The sequence below is a fragment of the Chelonia mydas genome, chromosome 3 (genome assembly GCF_015237465.2).
Source record: "Chelonia mydas isolate rCheMyd1 chromosome 3, rCheMyd1.pri.v2, whole genome shotgun sequence".
Lineage (NCBI taxonomy): Eukaryota > Metazoa > Chordata > Testudines > Cheloniidae > Chelonia > Chelonia mydas.
Genome location: NC_057851.1, coordinates 171406508 through 171425918, shown reverse-complemented (window position 1 = coordinate 171425918; position 19411 = coordinate 171406508). Strand labels below are relative to the sequence as shown.

The 19411-nt window shown below is 43.8% G+C and overlaps 1 protein-coding gene across 8 annotated transcripts in view; it reads right to left on the bottom strand.

Annotated features, from left to right (window-relative positions):
• Positions 1–19411, bottom strand: part of TTC7A (tetratricopeptide repeat domain 7A) — a 260649-nt gene that overhangs the window by 68312 nt on the left and 172926 nt on the right. For all 8 annotated transcript variants that reach the window (XM_037895864.2, XM_043543797.1, XM_043543798.1 and 5 more), the window contains 3 exons: positions 17738–17854; positions 13679–13776; positions 2145–2279 (listed from right to left, as the gene is read on the bottom strand). In XM_037895864.2, coding sequence (XP_037751792.1) covers positions 2145–2279; positions 13679–13776; positions 17738–17854 — 350 coding nt within the window. The remainder of the gene's footprint in view (positions 1–2144; positions 2280–13678; positions 13777–17737; positions 17855–19411) is intronic.

Genomic DNA, 19411 nt, shown 5'->3' with positions numbered 1-19411 from the left:
AGGGGAGCTGCAGCCCCAGCGCCGCCCAGCACAGAGCAAGAGAGCAGGTGCCTGGGAGCAGCCACCCTCCAGCGGCACTGCAGAGCAAGCTGCCAGATGGCCTGGGCACTAAGGACGCCAGAGTCTGCTGGGACGGGGCTCGGATAAGCCATGGATTTAAACGTTGCCTAAAGGTCAGCGAGAGCTGAGGTGGGGCCCCAGGGGCAGGTGCATCCCTTCCATAAGTGTAGTTTGACTGCTGTATTTGGGGAGTCGGGGGGGGGGGGGGAGGCAGTGTGTGCGCGCTGAAGCCAGTTCTCCTGGCTCACTGGCTCTCTCCCCCTGACCTCCCCTGACCTGGAGTGATACCTGGGCTGCTGGTGCTGTGGGGGACAGCTTAACGGGGGTGAGGGGCAGCTGTGGGGTGACCTGAGTGCAGGAGCTGCGGCCACTCAGGCAATTCAGACACACACTGACTCTCCCCATCCCATCCCCCTTCCTCTCCCCACTGTCCTCTGCCCCCCCTTCATCCCCCTTCTCCTTCTCTTCCCCCTGCCTCTTCCCCCACCCGTCCCCCATTCCCCTTCTCTTCCCCTTTCTTCTTCCCCCACACCTCCCGCCCCGCCGCCGCAGACCGAGCATAGCAGCTCGGCATTCCCAGAAATTGGGGGTGGGGGACAGTCGCACGTGACCCTCCCCTGTTTGGGAGGAGCAACGCCTCCCCAGCTATGTCCATCCCCTCCCTGTCTCCCGACACTGCAACTCCCACCCCTGAGCCGGGTTCCGTCTGCCAGGAACAGGACTCATCTGCCACCTGCAGAGCTCGGGCTGGGAACGGCAGCCACACACAGAGCCTGCCGGCCCTGGCTGAACAGGGGCTAGCGCTGATGATGGGGCACTCCCTGCTCTCAGCCACCCCAAAGGCAGGTTTCTTTTGTTAAAAGTGGAAGGGCCATGACGCCCACTCCCAGCTTGCGGTGCCCCTGGGCCCCCAGACCCTCCAACTGTCCTGGGTGGCACACCCTGGTGGGCAGGGACACAGGCAAGGAGCTGCTCTCAGGCACCCCAGACTCCCACCCGGAGCAGGAGGAGGGTCCAAGGCTCCCCACAGTGACCTGGTCTCCCTCTGTGGCTCTGGCCCGGCTCCAACTTCTGGCCTAGCCAGGGGCGGGGCCTCAGGGGGTAGAGGAGGAGCAGGGGGTGGGGCCATTGTTCTGGCAGTTCTAAGGGTCCCCAAATTGATCAGGGCCCCTGGGCACAGGCCTGTGTGTTAATCCAAAATATTTGGCTGCAAGAAGCCTGAAACTCAACTAGTTTGACTTTTGGTCTCCATAGTGTCACTGTAGATATGTATAAATGTGTTGACAGTTATTCATTAACACTATACCCATATTTTCTGTCTGTAATGCCCAATCAACCTTAATAGTTTCCTTTTAAAGATGCCCTTATAAACAAATCTTTGATAAAGTTTCTCCCATTCATAAGAAGCAGTTTCATTTAATCAGTAAACACAAATGCTGGTCTGTTGTAAAGCCTATTAGACATTTGTTGAGCTAACTCCAACCCCTCTTTCGGCCACATACTGTCAAAAGCAAAATACTTTTAAAAATTAATTAATTGATTCTCATTCTTTATGAATGGCACCATGGGTGAAATCCTGACTCCACTGAAATCAATTGGGAGTTTTACTAGGATTTCATCCCAGGTCTCTATCTACATTTGGGGTTTAAGACGCCCAAGAATGTGATATGTAAATGACTGATGCAACTGATGTCACCATTCACACAAATAGATGCAATAGCTATTTACATAAGTATGTAAATGTATAAACCCAGATCACTCTCAGATTTAAGATTCATACACTACAGACTGCTTAATCCCTTCCAATAAGTATGATACAGATGAGATGGGAGAAGATTATTGGTATGGCCAATCTACCAATGCAATGGATTTTAACTTTTAAGATGTCTACCTCCACTGTATTTGAAGTTTCTGTAGCCCTTGACATAAATATAACATCCTATAATTTAGTGGCCTCATCTTGCAATCTTTTTATTGTGCAGGATAGTGAGGGTTTACAGGATAAAACTTTAGATATGAAGGGAAGATTGGTCCGGTTTTTAAAGTTCTGCATAGGGACTAATAGCAAAAACACGGAGACGTACCAGCTTGGAGCCAGATTTGTTCCAGAGTTGTCCAGAGTTGCATGGGTCCTTGCCTCAGGGCAGTATTCTGCACAGTTACTTCAGACAGGGCCTGTTCCAGTCGTGAAGCAGCAACAGAAGAGGCGCGCTGTGAGCCTAAAAACCAAACAACAATGAATGTACAATCCACCATTTTCCGTTGGCTAATGAAAGACCGTGGTCTGATTCTTCCCTCCACTGTGCCAGCTTTATGCTAGTGTAACTCCAATGACTTCAAACTGTTGGAACAGAATGGAGATTCAGACCCTGCAGCTTTTTACTTTGTAACAGATTAATTCAATTTTCAGACCCCTGGATTACTCAAGGGCTGCAGCTCAAAACAAACAAACAGATTAGGGGCTGGTCTACACCGGCATTTTACAGCGCTGCAACTTTCTTGCTCGGGGGTGTGAAAAAACACCCCTCCAAGAGCCGCAAGTTTCAGCACTGTAAAGCGCCAGTGTAAACAGTGCCCCAGCGCTGGCGTTGCCAGTGCAGCCTAGCCCTAAGACACAGACAGTAATTTTACAAAAGTCTGCTTAGCAACCGCAAGGAAGCAACAATATTTTGCTTATCTGGAAAGGAGAATTCCCAAATCAAATCTATTGTAAAATACTCGCTGATAATCAGATTTATTTACAAAGACACTGTCAAACTACAAATTATGGACTATTAATAAGAAATCTCGGTAAAATATTACAAACTTGGTTAGAACAATTCACCTAGCATGTAAATTTCAAGTAACATCAATATCATTCCACTGGTTTAGACACCTGCTTGATTTTTCTTTTAATCTTGGGCAGTGGAAAAATCTCAGAGCTTTGACTACGTTAACCTTTAATATGTCCTATACTATTACGTAAGCATAATACATTTAGAATTTCCATCTCTGCAAACAGAATACTATATCAAACACTGTTCCTTAAAGAAGTGCATGGACAGAGTGCCCATAGGTTTCCAGAGCCGGGCATGAGCAGGATCATGTGCCCATGCATATTACGGAGTACCAGGATGCCTATCACCTAAGAAAAGGTTACAAAATGGGAGGAAAAATAAACCTGATCCGAAATCAGAGTTTGGTTTTAAGCTTCTAAAATAATGTCAAGAAAGTAGGTAAATGTGATTAAGGCTGAGAATACTTCCCCAAAGAGCTGCTCTGACAGAAGCTGTTGCCCAGACAACATTATTCCTGAACACATTGTTCAGTATTGACCTTGCAGACCCAATGATTCTAGGGTTATACCCTGTCTTGGCTTGCTGGAGCCACATGGTTGGGGCAGTGCAGGCTTTGTTACCTAGAGACATTCCACCAGGATGGTTCGGGGCAATGGAGGAGACAGATGGGTACAAAACCTGTGGTAGGCATAAGCTGCTGGCTTTTTAAAAGGAACTGCTTGCATTCCCAGCAGAAGTGTGCTGTACACATGTTGCCAAGCCACACTCCCTTGCCAGCAGACCACGATCCACTGGGGCTGCAGAGTGCCAGCAGGCACAGCAGCCTGATCCCCCGTCTAGTGCTCTCATGAGCATGGAGTTGGAATCCTGCCCTACTCGGTGGATGTTGCTGGGTGGAAGGCGAGTAAGATGCTCCCTATGCCCATTTGCCTTCTAAGACACCTATGCAGCACAGGGCAGGATTTGGCCCATAGCTTTTATATAACTCAGAGCCTGTGAGACATAAATGTCCGAGGATAATCCAAACACACAACTGGAAGACTAGCACTGCTATGGGACATATTTGTTCCATTATCTCACTGCTGAGTGTCATTCATTTTAAGCAGCAAAACTTAAAAACAGTCCTGTAATGCTTTTGGTGCATGCACCCTCTACAACTCACTTTAAAAATGTAAAAAGAAAAGGAGGACTTGTGGCACATAAGAGACTAACACATTTATTTGAGCATAAGCTTTCGTGAGCTACAGCTCACATGCATCCGATGAAGTGAGCTGTAGCTCACGAAAGCTTATGCTCAAATAAATTTGTTAGTCTCTAAGGTGCCACAAGTCCTTCTTTTCTTTTTGCGAATACAGACTAACACGGCTGCTACTCTGAAACCTTTAAAAATGTAAATGTTCTCTTCCTAAATGCATTCTTTAAGTTCCTACATATTTTCAAAGACATTCCTGGTCTAATGTTCCAAAGAGATGACAATGTGGTAACGTAATAATTATGGCTTCAAATTATTTCGGGGTTTTTGATTCTGCAATCAATCTATCCTGATTCTTAAATTAGTGACCATCGTCAGAGTATCTGAGTGCTTTAAAAACAGTATGCATTTATATATTTCTCTCCCAAGACTGTCTTTTTCGAAGCATGTTACTTAAAAAGCCGATTCCATGATTTATGGACCTGTTCTGATTACATGGACAGGGCAGACATGAGTCTGTTTCATTCACATCCCCAGAGCCTAGGGAAATCCTGATCTCCTTCTGAGACAGATCTGGGAGACTGCACCACTTCAGTGCAACTTTGGTATTCTGTTGAGGTTCAGGCTGTGCCATACAGGTGAACGCCCACTTATAAGCTAGTAAAGTATCCATCCATCTCAAAGCAGACTTTCTAGGCACATTGTTTCTCAGTTGTACTTCAAAAATATAGTTCTGTCTCTATCCCTACAATGTATTAGTTGGGTAGTTTCAAATAAAAGTAAAGCACGTGATTTGAAAAAAGAAAAGGAGTACTTGTGGCACCTTAGAGACTAACCAGTTTATTTGAGCATGAGCTTTCGTGAGCTACAGCTCACTTCATCGGATGCATAGCATATCGTGGAAACTGCAGAAGACATTATATACACACAGAGACCATGAAACAAAACTTCCTCCCACCTCACTCCCCCGCTGGCAACAGCTTATCTAAAGTGATCCTCAAGTAGAGCCATTTCCAGCACAAATCCAGGTTTTCTCACCCTTCCCCCCCCCCCCCCCCACACACATACAAATTCACTCTTCTGCTGGCAACAGCCCATCCCCCTTTGAAACCCCTCTTTATAATGCGCATGATAATCAAGGTGATTATCATGCGCATTATAAAGAGGGGTTTCAAAGGGGGATGGGCTGTTGCCAGCAGGAGAGTGAATTTGTATGTGTGTGTGTGGGGGGGGGGGGAAGGGTGAGAAAACCTGGATTTGTGCTGGAAATGGCTCTACTTGAGGTTCACTTTAGATAAGCTGTTGCCAGCGGGGGAGTGAGGTGGGAGGAAGTTTTGTTTCATGGTCTCTGTGTGTATATAATGTCTTCTGCAGTTTCCACGATATGCTATGCATCCGATGAAGTGAGCTGTAGCTCACGAAAGCTCATGCTCAAATAAACTGGTTAGTCTCTAAGGTGCCACAAGTACTCCTTTTCTTTTTACGAATACAGACTAACACGGCTGTTACTCTGAAACACGTGATTTGAGTTTGATCCTGCCAGCCACTGAGTTCCTCAACTTGCAAGGTAGTCAAAGGGAGTTGAGATGCTCAGCATCTTGCAGCACAAGGCTGTTAGTGTCTATTAAGCTGAGTGGCTTTTACATTTTCTTAATTTATAGTTGTTCCCTCTTCCACGCAAACTTAACGACATAAGTGGATCATGGTAGATGCTATGATAATACAAGTAATAAACAACATTAATAAGTAGAGATCACAAAATCATTTCCTCTGCAAGTGTAGGATATAGTCTCCTGCCAGAAGAAATACCCACATATTAAGCTCATGTATCCTTGATCTTAGATAGAAGGCAAGAGAAGTGCAAAACTGTCTCTTTCAATAGAAGCGTAAATCTTACGTAAACTCAAACAAAAAAAGCACTGAAATCCCACACCTCAGAATTTTAATTTCATGCTCCAGAACATGAAGATGTTGGAGTAATGCATTATTACATCAATTAATTATTTACTGCAGTATCTTTTTTTAACAGCTTCACTAGACAGAACATAAAGTCTACATCTTGCAGTAAGCTCTCCTCACATTTGGAGAAAGGATCATAAAAATAAGAAAATTGTTTTTACTCATTGCATAAGTCATAAAAATGTATCTAGAGAAGTTATAAAGCATTGTTCTAAGATCATCGTGGGACCAAGAATCAAGTTTAATATCTGTCTGTGAAAAATCAGTCAGTGGGGGAAAATCAAAATGGTACCACAAGTCAGAAAAAGAATGGAACAGCAAGGCACCTGATTGGGCTCAGTGAATTTAGTTAGGAGCACTGCTCCAATCAGAAGGAGCTGAAGAAAACAAGGAGGAGCTAATGTTCCTGGCAGCAAAACTAAGGCCATGTCTACATTAGGAAGCTTACAGCGGCACAGCTGTACCAATGCAACTGTGCTGTGGTAAGATCTCCCGTGTAGCCGCTCTGTGTTGATGGGAGAGAGCTCTCCTGTCGACATAATTAAACCACCCCCAATGAGCAGCGGTAGTATCTCCTGCCAACATAGTGCTGTCCACACTGGCGCTTCTATGTAAGGGAGCAGTATGACTGCTCAGAGCTCCGGTACGAAACTGTGGAAAAACCTGAGTGTCTCTGGATTAAGTTTAGAAGTGTGTGCAACAAGAGTGATGTAGTGGTGGGAGTCTGCTATAGACCACCAGACCAGGGGGATGAGGTGGATGAGGCTTTCTTCCGGCAACTCACGGAAGCTACTAGATCGCATGCCCTGATTCTCATGGGTGACTTTAATTTTCCTGATATCTGCTGGGAGAGCAATACAGCGGTGCATAGACAATCCAGGAAGTTTTTGGAAAGCGTAGGGGACAATTTCCTGGCGCAAGTGCTAGGGGAGCCAACTAGGGGGGGCGCTTTTCTTGACCTGCTGCTCACAAACCGGGTAGAATTAGTGGGGGAAGCAAAAGTGGATGGGAATCTGGGAGGCAGTGACCATGAGTTGGTTGAGTTCAGGATCCTGACGCAGGGAAGAAAGGTAAGCAGCAGGATACGGACCCTGGACTTCAGGAAAGCAGACTTCGACTCCCTCAGGGAGCGGGTGGGTAGGATCCCCTGGGGGACTAACATGAAGGGGAAGGGAGTCCAGGAGAGCTGGCTGTATTTCAAGGAATCCCTGTTGAGGTTACAGGGACAAACCATCCCGATGAGTCGAAAGAATAGTAAATATGGCAGGCGACCAGCTTGGCTTAATGGTGAAATCCTAGCGGATCTTAAACATAAAAAAGAAGCTTACAAGAAGTGGAAGGTTGGACATATGACCAGGGAAGAGTATAAAAATATTGCTCGGGCATGTAGGAAAGATATCAGGAGGGCCAAATCGCACCTGGAGCTGCAGCTAGCAAGAGATGTCAAGAGTAACAAGAAGGGTTTCTTCAGGTATGTTGGCAACAAGAAGAAAGCCAAGGAAAGTGTGGGCCCCTTACTGAATGAGGGAGGCAACCTAGTGACAGAGGATGTGGAAAAAGCTAATGTACTCAATGCTTTTTTTGCCTCTGTTTTCACTAAAAAGGTCAGCTCCCAGACTGCTGCGCTGGGCATCACAAAATGGGGAAGAGATGGCCAGCCCTCTGTGGAGATAGAGGTGGTTAGGGACTATTTAGAAAAGCTGGACGTGCACAAGTCCATGGGGCCGGATGAGTTGCATCCGAGAGTGCTGAAGGAATTGGCGGCTGTGATTGCAGAGCCCTTGGCCATTATCTTTGAAAACTCGTGGCGAACGGGGGAAGTCCCGGATGACTGGAAAAAGGCTAATGTAGTGCCAATCTTTAAAAAAGGGAATAAGGAGGATCCTGGGAACTACAGGCCAGTCAGCCTCACCTCAGTCCCTGGAAAAATCATGGAGCAGGTCCTCAAAGAATCAATCCTGAAGCACTTACATGAGAGGAAAGTGATCAGGAACAGTCAGCATGGATTCACCAAGGGAAGGTCATGCCTGACTAATCTAATCGCCTTTTATGATGAGATTACTGGTTCTGTGGATGAAGGGAAAGCAGTGGATGTATTGTTTCTTGACTTTAGCAAAGCTTTTGACACGGTCTCCCACAGTATTCTTGTCAGCAAGTTAAGGAAGTATGGGCTGGATGAATGCACTATAAGGTGGGTAGAAAGTTGGCTAGATTGTCGGGCTCAACGGGTAGTGATCAATGGCTCCATGTCTAGTTGGCAGCCGGTGTCAAGTGGAGTGCCCCAGGGGTCGGTCCTGGGGCCAGTTTTGTTCAATATCTTCATAAATGATCTGGAGGATGGTGTGGATTGCACTCTCAGCAAATTTGCAGATGATACTAAACTGGGAGGAGTGGTAGATATGCTGGAGGGGAGGGATAGGATACAGAAGGACCTAGACAAATTGGAGGATTGGGCCAAAAGAAATCTGATGAGGTTCAATAAGGATAAGTGCAGGGTCCTGCACTTAGGATGGAAGAATCCAATGCACCGCTACAGACTAGGGACCGAATGGCTAGGCAGCAGTTCTGCGGAAAAGGACCTAGGGGTGACAGTGGACGAGAAGCTGGATATGAGTCAGCAGTGTGCCCTTGTTGCCAAGAAGGCCAATGGCATTTTGGGATGTATAAGTAGGGGCATAGCGAGCAGATCGAGGGACGTGATCGTTCCCCTCTATTCGACACTGGTGAGGCCTCATCTGGAGTACTGTGTCCAGTTTTGGGCCCCACACTACAAGAAGGATGTGGATAAATTGGAGAGAGTCCAGCGAAGGGCAACAAAAATGATTAGGGGTCTAGAGCACATGACTTATGAGGAGAGGCTGAGGGAGCTGGGATTGTTTAGTCTGCAGAAGAGAAGAATGAGGGGGGATTTGATAGCTGCTTTCAACTACCTGAAAGGGGGTTCCAAAGAGGATGGCTCTAGACTGTTCTCAATGGTAGCAGATGACAGAACGAGGAGTAATGGTCTCAAGTTGCAATGGGGGAGGTTTAGATTGGATATTAGGAAAAACTTTTTCACTAAGAGGGTGGTGAAACACTGGAATGCGTTACCTAGGGAGGTGGTAGAATCTCCTTCCTTAGAGGTTTTTAAGGTCAGGCTTGACAAAGCCCTGGCTGGGATGATTTAACTGGGAATTGGTCCTGCTTCGAGCAGGGGGTTGGACTAGATGACCTTCTGGGGTCCCTTCCAACCCTGATATTCTATGATTCTATGATTCTACCAGTATAACTTACGTCACTCTGGGCTGTGTTTTTTCACACCCCGAGTGACATAGTTATACTGACCATAGTGCTAGTGTAGATACAGCCTAAAATTCTAGCACAGAATAATCTCATTGTGGTATAACAGAAAGAGAGGATGGTGTCAAACAACCTGAATAATCCTCCCTGCAGTGAAGATTCCAGAGAGCGAAATGACTGAACATTACCATTCCACTGCAGTGTATTCCCAGGGGACTTCTGCAAGGAAACTAGAGCCTGCTCCAGATTGATCCAAAATCAAGGCAATCAGCACCAGTTACAGCTGAGGGTGCTGACTGCCTTCCACCTATGACTAAAGGGACCCAACCTAGGGCACTGAGCCCAGCAGCCTCTCTCCCCCTTCTTCATATGGGGAACAAAAAGAAGCAGACTTTGGAAAGCCCAGATCTCTGGAACTCTTCCTCCAAATCAGCCAGGGTTCATGGAGTAAATCAGGTCTTTGCAGCATCACCCACCCTCATCACCCACATTGGGAGCAACAGCAGCCGCCACATGCCATGAACTTTGAAACTTGGACTTTGGAGAGGAAGGGGAAAGGGCTCCCTGCCTATAGATGGACTGTACACAGCACAGGTCTTGTGAGTGTGAAAGAAAACGCTGAAATCATCTCTGGAGATTGGCATGGCTCAAGGGTGTGCCAGTGATGCCCCTTTCCCCTGATAATGTGGCAGCCACAAAAGTGATTTCTGGAAGGAAAAAAGAGCATGGATTTAGAAAGATCCCAAATCAGAGCTCCTTTCACAAGGCAGTGAACATCAGTTACAGTGGAGGGTGCAGGGGTTAATTCGACCTAGTTTTCTCAGGTTAGACACCAAAAATCGAGGCATACAACATTTAAAAAATTCAGTTTAAGTGACTTGCCCGAAGTCATGTACTGAGGCAATAGCTGAGATGGGACTAGAACCCAAGTCTCATGAGTCCCTGCCCCTATCCATTGGGCTATAATGCCTCATTGCAAAAAGCCTGTTCTTTAAAACAGAGCCATGGAGACTGCGTCCTTAACTCCCTTGTAAGTCAACTGAAGTAGCACACTCTTACAATAGTGTTGAATTTGACTTGTTCTCTTCAATAATCCAAATTCATACTGCAGGACCCTGCCTCAGGCAGACAACGGAAAAGGGGATTTAAACAATGTATGGAGACTCATCATAGCAGAAGGTAATACAAGGAAATGGAATAAACAGATTAAAAATTACATGAATAGATGTGCACAGAATTGATAAGATTACAGTGTTATAAATAGAAAAGGAGTACTTGTGGCACCTTAGAGACTAACAAATTTATTTGAGCATAAGCTTTCGTGAGGTACAGCTTACTTCATCGGATGCAGTCGATGAAGTGAGCTGTAGCTCACGAAAGGTTATGCTCAAATAAATTTGTTAGTCTCTAAGGTGCCACAAGCACTCCTTTTCTTTTTGCGGATACAGACTAACACGGCTGCTACTCTGAAACCAGTGTTATAAATATATACACGAAGGGCTCAATGCTGCGAATGCACATGGGAGCAGCCCCAATGAATTCAATGAGCAAAGTTCACATACATAAATGCTTGTAAGGTCAGATCCTAAGCTTGTCATGCATTTTATCCATCTGAAGAGGATATATCTTAATCCTACACAATTTACTAAGAGGTGTATATTTAACACTGAAAGACATGGCACAAAATAAGTGGCTGTTTTCTGCACGTGATATCCTTCTCTCCAAGGGTAAGTCTACACTGCAGCTGAGAGTGTAATTTCCATCGCAGATAGACATACCCACGCTAGTTCAATTAGAAATAGTGCACTAAAAATAGCAGCATAGCCATGGCTATCCAGACGGCGTCACAGGTTAGCCACCCTGGGTACCATCTGCTGGACCCCCCAACCCCACTGAAGTGAATCGGAGTTGGGACCACTGAGCATGCACCAGCATCAGGCCTTGTAGTGAACACAAATTAACTGTTTCCTGGCCACTGTTTTTCTTTTTTTGTAATCAAGTGAGTGCTCTTGAGATAAACCCAATGATATACTTATAAGGGCAAGGATGGGAGAAGCCAGGAAAGTTCTCGCCTTTAAACTATCTGTTCTAAATGTTCACTATTTCCTGAGCCCCAGGGAATACAGCCATTCCTTCTCCTCTATAAATTTTTGAAAAGTTTGCATCAAGTCAATGGCACTGTCGCTCTTTACAGAGCATGGTGTATGTGCCGAAGAGCTCTTTGATGGCTGCTGAGTCTGATGCGCAAGTGACAGTCCCATCCACAGGTAGGGCACACCCATGCACTAGCAATGCTCTGAATCCAAGCAGTAGATTCTTTCCTCCTCTGACGCCAGTCATCACAAAGCTTGATCCAGTCTGCCTTGCAACACCTCACTCCATCTACAAGCTGGCTCCGCCAACCAGAGCAGCTTTCTGCACTCCTTTCCCAATCATCCACAGAGATTCCAAAGGATATGAAGTCATCTTTGCAAGCATCCTGAAATCTGCGCAGTGGTCTGCCTCTCTTTCTAGACCCTTTGCGAGCTTCAGAGTACAGCACATTCTTCGGGATCCTGGCATTTGCTTGACATGTCCAAGCCACCTGAGTCTTTTCTTACTAATCAACATTTCCATGAATGACATACGAGCACGATTTAACACTTCCACATTTGTCACCTTGTCTTGTCATCTTATTCAAAGAATTTTATGCAAGCATCTGATATGAAAGCTGTTTAGTCTTTTGGTATGTTTGGTGTAAGTCATCCATTTTCTGAGCCATACAGAAGAGTGGATAAAACATGTTTCATAAATAGAGATTTTCCTTTGAGTTGACAATTTGTTATTATTCCAGGCTCTATCTTGCAAAAGACCAATGTTCCTGGCTGCTTTGCCGATCCTGCTAATGAGCTAAGCATCAAGATCTACACTGCCGGTAACAGTAGAGCCAAGGTAGCAAAACTGGTCAACAACATCTGGATGAATACCATCTAAGGTGATATCCGGAACTGGTTCTGAAGAGCCTTGGTGCATGAGAACAGTCTTCTTCAAGCTTATTGCTAGCCAATTTTTTTTCATGAATCAGAGAATTTGGTAATAAGATGTTGTAGGACATCAACACTGTGAGCCACAGGGGCTGCATCATCTATAAACAACAGGTCCCTTATGATGATCTCCTTCACCATCGTCCTAGCTCTGATCCTTGACATTTTAAACAAACCTACATCATCTGTGGTGCTAAGATAGACACCTCTCGAACATCACAGAACACATACCGAAGCAGGAATGAGAAGTAAATATTAAATAAGGTAGGAGCCAGTATCCAACCCAGCTTCACTCCATTGTTGATGTTAAACGAGTCAGACTCTTGATTTTCATCTATTACAGTTGCCTTCATGCTATCATGTAAGGATTTCACAAGGTTTAGCAATATAGGTGTACAACCAAGCTTCTTCAGAACTATGTAAAGCCCTGACCAATTAACCATGTCAAAGGCTTTTTGTTAAATCTATAAAAGCCACGTACAGTGGAATATACTTCTTTCTGCATAAGTTTGCATAATCATGTGTTAAAAACATTACAACATGCTATTTGCATTGGGTAGTGGATTCAAGACCATCACATAACTTCCTCCTCAGTGGGCTCAATGTCTGGTGTCTGAGGGAGTAGTTGTGAAGTTTGTTAGAATCACCAGTTCTCGTATACTCTCATATGGCCACCTGCACAAATTGACACAACTCTCCTAGCACAATCCTCCGAGACACAAATTAACACAACCACCCACCCAACACTACAACCAGCATTCACAATAACTCCAAATATATATAGCCCCTCATGGCAGCACACGCCCATCATTTGCCACCCTCATAAATCAATACAAATCTCCCAGCACAGCCCCCCTGCCCCCATACAGACAATAACCTCAAACATCACTCTGGAGCCTAGATTGTCTGTTAAGTTTGTGATGGAAACAGCTATAAGCATGGCTGAGAACTCTTTTTGTCCAGAATATTACCAGGTTGAATCATCACTGAGATATGTTGTCTGTTACCATCCAGTTTTTAAGTTCTCAGCCATTTTTTTTAAACACACAACTTTATAAATTATACCCATACGACAGCACGGACTTTCACCTACTAGTACTAACAGGAAGCTCAAACCTAGCACTCTTCATTTATAGATATCAATGTACTTTACCAAAAGAGGTAAGTAACATTATGTCCATTTTATAGGTGTGGAAACTGAAGCAGAGATAAGTGAAATGACTTGCCCTGGGTCACACACCAGGGCAGTTACAGAATCAAGAATAGAATTCAAAATGCTTGACTCCCAGCCCCATGCCCAGAACACTAGAAAAAACCACTTTCTCTCCCTTATGAAAATGTGCATTTGGTTTTGGAAAGGACAAGGTTTTTTAAATTATTTTCCTCACCAGAGTCAGTATCGTGAGCATCAGGGAGAGAAAGATGCATCCCATTGTGCTTTTTGATCATTGGCACTTCAGTCACACTGCTTTCTTTCTCAGAGCCACTGTAAGAAAACAAGATGGTGTTAGGTGGCCACTGACAGAATTAGGTCTTCAAAACATGCAGTAATCCAATCGAACGGCCGTTAGATTTGATAGCTGTACTATTCAGTAAAGGGCAGGGGCTGTTGAAATGTACTGTGGAAAGAGTTCTGCTGATTTTTCTCAAAAAGATCTGAAAATTGGTCATGCTGAAACATCATTTTAGACTAAAGGAAGTGGAGTGGAAAATAACACTCAAGGATACTTACAGAAGGAAGCAGTCTTGCTCAGGCAAGGGATGGACAAGATGCTCTAACAGGGCTTTGCCATCTCTAATTTATTTGATTAGCTTTGGGTTCTGTGCAGAAAGCTAGCACCCTTGGTCTGTGAGGGTCTCTGTAGTTCACGGGAACATTGTTACTGGGTAGAATCCGGGCCAGAGGATTCTCTGCTGCACAGACCCTCCAGCCCACCACAAGGTCGCACAAGGGGCATGGACCACTGCTTCTCTGCATCGATTCAGAGCTGGTGCTAGCATGAGGATCTGGTTCATAGTGAAGGCTGTTCCACTCCTCTTGCACCAATTATCTCATACCATATACCTGCTAACTGATCATTTCAAGGGAATTAGCACCTTTTCCTCTCCCTCTGTTCTGCCTGAAGAGGAGGAGGAGGAGAAAGGCTACTACTTAATAAATTATTACATTACAAGGAGTTTGAGTTCCCCAATTTATGATACATACATTTGCTCCCAGCTATGGCCTTATCCAGAGGCATCTGCAACAGCAGCAGTGAAGGGGGGGCCTTATCCCAGAGGAAAAAAGATGCAATATTTTGCCAGGTAGATCCTCTCCTATATTATGTCACAGCAGAACTCCATTTATGGTTATTTTTTGTAGGTGTTTTTTTGGGGTGGAGGTGGGTAAGAACCAAAACACATTTCATGATTAGAGCACTTCTAACGCCATCCTAAAACTATACTGCTATAAACTTATCTCAAAACTATTTACAAGACAAACGTTCAAGATACTAGGGAAGTTGCGCCTGCAAAGCAAGAGCTAGGAGCGTTCCGGCTAACTGTCACAGGTGGTAAGAAGGAACTGAAGTGGCGGCGGGTCGGCAGGGCCCTGTATTCAGTGCCATGAAGGCACGACCCCAGGGGGCGCCTGGTCCGACCCGACGGGTACTGCTAGGGACAAAACCTTCCGGCTGCCGTGCACGCAGCGTGCACACACCTAATTGGAATTGACATGAGCAATCACTCGAAGAACAGAGGGATCATGATATCTGCTCTCAGCACTCACCAAAGGGCAAAGTACTAAAAGGAAAGGTGGCTGCTTCTTGCCACTCTTTTCAGACACACATCAGACTACACTGCTCACTATCCAGGTAATACATATCTCAGGAAAATTACTAAAGTTATCATGGAAGCATAAGTGATCTGGAGGTCTTATCTTTGAGTTTAATCAATCCTTGGGCATGGACTGCATTCTGAGATTTTGGTTCATCTGATATTTCATGCCTGTGTTTTGCGTTTATCTTTGACTCTCCCGTCACCACAGATCAGCTTTATAATAGTGAAACATAACAAAGGACTGTCTTTGCCTGCTATATATTTGTGGCCTGAAGGCCTTTTATTATTAATATTACTATTATTATTATTATTATTAGTGGTGCTCACAGTAGTAGAACTAAGTAGTTTTTTCTGAGGCTTTGAGATCCCACTTCAGATTCCTCACATGGGCCCTGAACCCCCAAGGGACTCCATGCTATCATTTGGACCCTCTCACACAGAGCTCATTTCAGAACTGGGCCATGGTATCCCACAGGCTGAGTTTTACTTTGATATATCATCTGAAATTGCTGTTATTAATTTTAAGTGTTAAAACAACTGAAAGAAAGATCTAATTCTTGCATCTTTGTCTTATCTATATAGGCATCTGCAGTGATCTTCTTTGCTTGTGCTACTGACTGACGCCTAAAAGCAATGTCATGCTTATGGTGCAGTACACGTGGAGGAGTACTACATTAAAAACACTACTGACGTGAGGTAGAATATTGTATGTAGGTAGAAGTCACCATTAAGAAGTCAATGTTTGACAGCAGTTACCATGCAGTGATACCTGAGATATTACATTATTTCCCTATACATAGAAGAGATAATAAAATGTGCAGATGACAAAGATCAGCAGGGTGATAAATAATGACGAGCAAGGGGCAGTCATACAGAGTGATCTCGATTGTTTGGTATACTTGGCCCATTAAAACAGAATGCATTTTAATACAGCAAAATGCAAGATCCTAAATCTAGGAACAAAGAAAACAGTCCATATTTACAGAATGGAGGGCTGTATCCTGGAAAGCAGTGACTCTGAAAAGGATCTAGGGGTCATAGTGGACAACCAACTCAGCATGAATTTCCAGTGTGATACTCTCATGAAAAGGGCTAATATGACCCTTACGTGTATTAAACAGGGTAACAGTGAGGAAGAGTAGACAGGTGATTTTACTTCTGTATAAGGCATTAGTGAAACCGACACTGGAATACTGTGTACAGTTCCGGTGTCCACATTTTCAAAAGGATGTTGAAAAATTGGTGAGTGTGCAGAGACAAACCACAAAAATAATTTGAGAACTAGAAAAAATGCCTTACAATGAGAAAAAAGAGAATGAGCTTTTTAAAATGTCTCACTGTAAGGCAATCTGTTTAGTTTATCAAAAAGAAGATCAAGAAGTGATTTGATCATGGTATATAGGTACCTTCATGGGGAGAAATACTAGGTACTAAAGGGCTCTTTCATTTAGCAGAGAAAGGCATACCCAAGAACCCATGGCTGCAAGTTAAAGCCAGACAAATCCAAATTAGAAATAAGGCACTTGTAAAAAGAAAACCAGTGAGTGTAATTAAGCATTGGAGAAAACTACCAACGGAAGCAGTGGATTCTTCATCTCTTGACGTCTTCAAATCAAGACTGGATGCCTAGTAATGTAGCCAGGCATTTTCAAAGGATTAGTGCCCAGATTCCTTAGAAACCTTTGAAAATCCTACCCGTAATACTTTTAAAGCTCTCAGTCAACCCTGTTGCAGTTGGCCTAACACAAGTGCATACTGGAAACTGTGTGAAATATTTGTGAAAAAAACACCAAGTCCCACTTCAATGGGACCATTTGTGTGAGTAAAGATTATTTACTAAGGAACAGACCCATACAGGCTGAGGCCTGTGGAGAATAATGATCCCAACAGGTCAGAGCCCATTCTTCTACTCACTTTCTAATGACCGCTTTTTTGGGTCTATTTTAATTGCTGGTGAGTTAACTCTGTAGGCAGTTTCTCATAACCCCTCAAGGAAGATACAAGTGGAAGCAGGTATGTTTATGTATGTATAGTTTTTTTATAAAGTGTATGTAAATACATACACAAACTGCTGAGGCCTGCAGATTCTTAGCAATTTACCCCTCTCCCACCGCAACATTGCTGAAGGTTACAGTCTTATCCAGGGGTGGGATAATATGTGCTAAGTACCACCAATGACACATAATACAGTGTGCAAGGTTTGTGCAATAAGAGAGAATCAACTTAGGAACTTGCACGCTCAAGATTTTTCCTTTTTCTTGGGGAAAAAATGTGGGACCCTATCCTCTGCCGGTACCAAACAACATAAGCTCCATTGACTTGAATGGGAGCTGCTGGGCGCTCGGCGTTTTAGAAACAGTCAGGCCATGCAAGTGTGGATTTAGATGCCTAATTTTGAAAATCTTGGCCAAAAAGTGATCCTTTAACCTCAAATCCTTATTTTTATAAAGGTTGGAATTATATATAAAAATAACTTTTAAGGTCTTGGCTTTACTATGCATTTTTTAAAATTTGTATTATTTGTTGCCTTTCTGCAGAGCAGAATATCGTGAAAATTAAATCACAAGCTAATCATATCTCCATTTCAAAGCTCAAATTTGTCAGACTGCACATAAAAAAAAAAAACGTACCTGTGCTGTGAAAAGTTATAAACCATCTGCCACATACGCAACATGTGTCTACAGGTCACCAGAGCTTCTTCAGGTCCTTTATGCACCCGTTCTAGCTTTACTTTGGTGAAGAGTAAGCTACAAGACAAAAAAAAGAAAAAGAAAAATCACTAGACTTTGCCAGGGTCTCATGCACAGAGTACACAGATCCATCAGCATTCCGGCTGGCTCCCAACAGATAGCATTTTCACTTGCTTTGTACATCTGGCTTGGGAGTGGAGTGGGGAAAATTGCCTCACTAGAATATGAGATACTTCTCTTTAGTTCAGGAAATCAGAGCGTTGACAATACTCCCTGACCAGAGTCACATTGGTGGGACAGATCTAGCAAGGCAGTATTAGAAACAATGCATTTCAAAGCTAACCAGTATTTAAAAACACCATGTATCCTGTTTTATTTTATATAGCAAAAAAAAAAAAAAAAACACCTCATAAGAATTGCCATAATGCACAGGTTGCCAAGACCAGTGATCCTTCTAGTCTGGTATTCTTCCTATGGCATTGGCTTATACCATACATTTCAGAGAAAGGTGAGTAATAAACAAAACCATCCCTTGTTTACACCAGACCAATTATGTAATCTTATCTGCAGAAGGGAAACATTTCTTCCTGACCCTAGCTGGTGATCATCTTATGCCCTGAGGCAAGAAGGTTGATAGCCCTGGTAAATTTTTGTCCTAGCTAATACAACTGCACATGCTATTCTAATTCCTAGAGAAATTGTATTTTCACTAAGTGCGGGCATGCAGCAGAATTAGGGCACAGAGAGGTTATAAGGAGTCATTATTGACACAACCTATCAGTTGCTGCTAGAATGCCACTTAACTTGCTTTGTTTTTTAATTGGTGAGATATGAAGTTTCTTATTTACTAATTTAAATTTAGCCCTTTCCTTTATATGTTACCATAAAATCAAGGAAAAATACTGAATTTCTAATTAATTCAGTACCATAGCAGATTCATCTAAAATAGATATACATTAAAATACAGCAGTAATAAAACAGGTCCCTGGTCCTCCAGTCAGAACTGTGAGGATGGACCCTATGCCCATGTAGAACCTCACTTACTTTACAGAGACAAGTTGTCTCAAAAGCAGACAAAACCCAAACCATGGTAGTTTTATAGATCAAAACCAACACCTTCAACTGCACTTGGAAATTAACCAACACAGACTATGGAGCACAGATCTACAGTAATATGCAGAGTGGGCAGTCATATTCTGCACTAATCAAAGTTTCCATGTGGCCTTCAGATGTAATCCCAAATAGAGCACACTTCAGTCTGGAGGTGACATGGATCACTATGGAGAAGTCCACAGCTAAAAGAAACTGTGGCAATTTTATACCCAAACACAGAAGAAGAATGCACTCCTCTGAAGATACCAAAGCAGTCAGGATCCAACAAGATTCCCATGCTACAAATTTAAGTGAGAAAAGGCAGACAGGAACAAATAGTCTCTTGGACATTTCCTCTGGTTGCTTCACTCACCCACCATTATTTCTGTCTCATCTTAGCTTGACAAATGCTAGTAACAACATAACAAGTGCTGAGACATGCTGAGCCTCCCATTAAAATCTGGTGCTCCCACTAAAACATGGATGCTTATTAACTTTTAGGATTTGATCCATGGATAATAA